At 51.7% G+C, this 3664-nt stretch overlaps 1 protein-coding gene across 1 annotated transcript; it reads right to left on the bottom strand.

The window, feature by feature from the left end:
- Positions 1–6: 6 nt before the first annotated feature.
- LOC107102218 (zinc finger protein 883-like) lies at positions 7–3537 on the bottom strand. The gene is made up of 4 exons (XM_015401431.1): positions 2838–3537; positions 2295–2353; positions 2156–2216; positions 7–1711 (listed from the first exon to the last, which is right to left on the bottom strand). Exons 1-4 carry the CDS (start codon positions 3157–3159, stop codon positions 597–599), a joined length of 1557 nt encoding a protein of 518 aa, XP_015256917.1. The 5' UTR covers positions 3160–3537; the 3' UTR covers positions 7–596.
- Between the last annotated feature and the right edge of the window lie 127 nt (positions 3538–3664).

Below are 3664 nucleotides of genomic sequence, written 5' to 3' on the forward strand. Positions count from 1 at the left end.
CTGATAATCAGATCAGCCGCTGCTGTTTTTATCACGTGCTGAAGATGATTTAAAGGTAAACATGTTGTCTGGTCCTGCTGCCTCATTAGCCAGCAGCAACATCTGGAGCAGATCCAGCTGTTGCTGCAGCGAGTAAACAGGCTGTTTATCTGCAGCAGATTAGCAGCCATCATCAGGAAGGTGATTACAGCTTTTGTTCAAACACAAAGGTGGATTATCGCTTGTATACGTCCTTTAATCTGGCCGCAGGTCTGATGGATTACACGCTATCATCTGGAATTACTGGGGACCTACCAGCTGCTCAGACTGGAAACCAGTCCACATTAGACTGGAAACCAGTCCACATCTGGCCCATGGAGTCACGTCTCACCTTAGAAGGTTTGGATCAACAGCAACGGATGGAAGGAACGGGAAAAAAGGAAACCTTTATAGAAAAGAAAGAACGGTTCTAAACTAACTGGACTCCTAGAACTGGGACTCCTAGAACTGGGACGTCTAGAAGCGGGACGTCTAGAAGCGGGACGTCTAGAAGCGGGACGTCTAGAAGTGGGTCAGAGCTCAGAGTTCTGTGACTGCTGGACAGGATCCAGTCTGGTTCAGTGCTGGTCGGTGGGGTCCTGGTTCTGCTGAGTCCGCCTCAGGTGCCTTCTGGTCTGCAGGTGAGCTTTGAGGAAGGTGAGGAGGCGGAAGTTCTTCCCGCAGGCCTGGCAGCTGTAGGGTGTCGCGCCGCTGTGGATGCTGCGGTGCCTCAGGAAGCTGGAGGCCAGGCTGAAGGTCTTGGCGCACACGGAGCACCTGTAGGGCTTGTTGCCGCCGTGGGTGGCGGCGTGCGCCCGCAGCTGCGCCTTCCGGCCGTAGCTCTTCCCGCACGCCTGGCAGTGGAAGGGCTTCTCCCCCGTGTGCTGGAGCTGATGCGTCCTGCACTGCGACGCATTGGGGAACTTCTTCCTGCACACCGGGCAGCTGATGATGGCGTGGCGGGGCGGCAGCTCGCCGGCCGCCGCCTCGTGCGGATGTTTGCTAATGACGTGGTTCTTCAGGTAGCGGAAGCTCTTCCCGCAGATGGAGCAGAGCTGCCTCTCTCCGCTGTGCGTGGCCTGGTGGCTGCGTAGGTTGGCGGCCTGGTTGAAGCCCCTCCCACAGGTGGAGCAGCTGTACGGTCGCACCTCCTGGTGGACCAGCGTGTGGCGCTTCAGGTGGGAGGCGTGGTAGAAGGTCTTCCCACAGACCTCGCAGATGAAGGTCTTGTTGAAGTGGGTCAGTCTGTGGGTTTTCAGCACGCTGGCGCAGGAGAAGCTCCTCCCACAGATGTCGCAGTGGCAGTTCTTCTCGCGGGTGTGCCGCGCCTTCTCGTGGAGGTCGCGGTGAGTCTTGTGGTTGAATGTTTTGGGGCAGTAGCTGCAGGAGTAAGGCAGGAGTCCGTGCTCCTTCATCTCGTGCTCCCGGAGCTTCAGGATGCCGCTGAACTGCGTGCCGCACACGGAGCACAGCGGGTGGGACTTCCTGTGATGGTCGGCCAGCCGCTCGGCGCTGGGGAACAGCTTGGTGCACTGGGAGCACTGCAGGGGGGGCTGGACTGGCTGTTGGGTTCTACGTCCCGCCTCCATTGCTGAGGCGCCGTCTGGCGGCGCCGTCGATGGTCGAGCGTATCCATGGTCATCACTCGCTGGTGGGGAGGAGGAGGGGAGGTGGGGGGGCTGCATCTTCTCACCTGTAGGACCAGAGGAGAAGAAGCAGTTCATCTGACCACCAGCAGGGGGAGCTGCTCACATTTAAATAACAAGAGCTGCAACTAAACATTCATTTGCAAATCAATTAATACGTTTTTTAATTAATGGATTAATAATCAGATAGCTAAAGGTTCCTAAAAAAGATTCTTTACGAAATGAAACCAGTTGAAACTGAAACTTTTCGACTTGTGGATCATAGAGCAGATTTACAGGCAGAAACATTTATCCTTAATTTAAAATGTTTACGTATTTTTTTACAATCTTGGTATAATTGCTGCTCATAGCGGGTCGCTTTGAGATGATGACGTATTGGGAATTGATTCCATGCTGTATAAATAATCTCAACAATCGATTAATCCGATGAATGTTTCAGGCCAGATTAAAGCAGCAGCTCCTCAGGGATCCGTTCTTCTTCTCTAACTCACCCTCAGCGCTGCCGGTGCTCTGCAGCGCCACCAGCAGGTTCCCAGCGTCTCCAGCAGGGCTCTGAAAACAGGAACATGATCAACGTTTTGCTGAGCGTCTCCAGGGTTCCTCTACCTGCAGCCTGATTGGTGGACTGACTATGAGCAGCAGGATGTAGGCGTGGTCTCTGCCGGCTTCAGCGATGGCTGCCTTTTCACCTGAAATACAGAGAAATGAAGCTCGGCGCCGTTCTGACATCAGCTCCTTCCAGAACATCGATTCTTCCTGGGATCCGTTTCCTAAACTACTGCCTCTGTTCTTTTATAAAGGTTTGATTTCCATCTGAAGCTAAGTCTGATTTATAGCAGAGAAAATAATCTCAGTGAGTCATATTAGAGGATTAAGCCCCTCCCCCTTTGGTGGTTCCTGTTTTTCTGCTGTGACTCATGTTTTCTGAGATGTCCCATCTTCTAGTAATCCTTGATCTATCTCCTAATATCCGCCTCTATGCAGACGATTCAGTGTTTTTTAAACGATTTTTCTTTCTTTTTCTTTTTAAATCGAGCAGGAACCACAGCTCCGGCTTCCTGCTCTGGACTGGAACCAGTTTGATGCCAACATACTGGTTCAGCCTTACCGTCACTGGCCCACAGGAAGTGATGTAACCCTGGTAACCTAGAACCTGGAGGAGTGAGAACTCACCTTGTTCTGTCTCGGTCCTCGTTGAGCTTCCACAGCCGTCATCAGGTGGAGGCGGAGCTTCTCCAGCGGTCACTTCCCTTGTGGCCACGTTCACTTCCATTATCTCCAGGATTTTATCCACAGCTTCCAGACACAGCTTGTCCACTGCAGTCCTCGTTGAGCTTCCACAGCCGTCATCAGGTGGAGGCGGAGCTTCTCCAGCGGTCACTTCCTGTGTGGCCACGTTCACTTCCATTATCTCCAGGATTTTATCCACAGCTTCCAGACACAGCTGGTCCACTGCAGCTCCCACTTCCTCCTGAGAAAACCAGTAAACCCCCATCAGCCCCACTGGGTCTGAAACACAGAGGAGGACCGACTCGTTTCGCAGGGAACCGAACCTCTGGGACCCAAACCCAGCCTAAAGTTTGATGTTTAATGTCCCTGTTTTAGATTAGAGGTAGACTGATAGAAAGAAGCGAGGAGAAAATGAACCCTGATGGAGAGATTCTACTAGAAGAGCAGGCAGGAGTCAGAATGACCAGATGGCTGATAAACACTATTGAACGGTTAATTTTATTAATCTTAGGAAATAGGAGCGACACGTTCCTTGATTTAACTCTAAAGTGTTGTTTTTTTTAAAGGAAGGAATAACCAACGGATCATCATTTATACCTGAAACTAATACGTTCGCCGTGATTTAATGAATTTAGCGTTAATAAGTAAAAAAAACAATAATTTTCATCGCGATCACTGAGTCTGGGAGCGGCCATTTTTGCCCAACTATAGTAGCCCCTCCCTCCTGCCATCTTCCAGCAGTGACGTCACGGTGCGGTAAGCCTAGCGCC

Source organism: Cyprinodon variegatus, unplaced genomic scaffold (assembly GCF_000732505.1).
Source record: "Cyprinodon variegatus isolate N-32 unplaced genomic scaffold, C_variegatus-1.0 Scaffold1218, whole genome shotgun sequence".
NCBI classification, from domain to species: Eukaryota; Metazoa; Chordata; class Actinopteri; order Cyprinodontiformes; family Cyprinodontidae; genus Cyprinodon; species Cyprinodon variegatus.

Excerpts from the sequence above, each read along its gene's own strand:
- LOC107102218 (XM_015401431.1), bottom strand. The coding sequence starts at position 3,159 with ATGGGGGTTTACTGGTTTTCTCAGGAGGAAGTGGGAGCTGCAGTGGAC. Across the intron at positions 2,217-2,294 it reads CCTACATCCTGCTGCTCATA|AGCCCTGCTGGAGACGCTGG; the intron begins GTCAGTCCACCA and ends TCCTGTTTTCAG. Across the intron at positions 1,712-2,155 it reads GAGCACCGGCAGCGCTGAGG|GTGAGAAGATGCAGCCCCCC; the intron begins GTGAGTTAGAGA and ends CTGGTCCTACAG.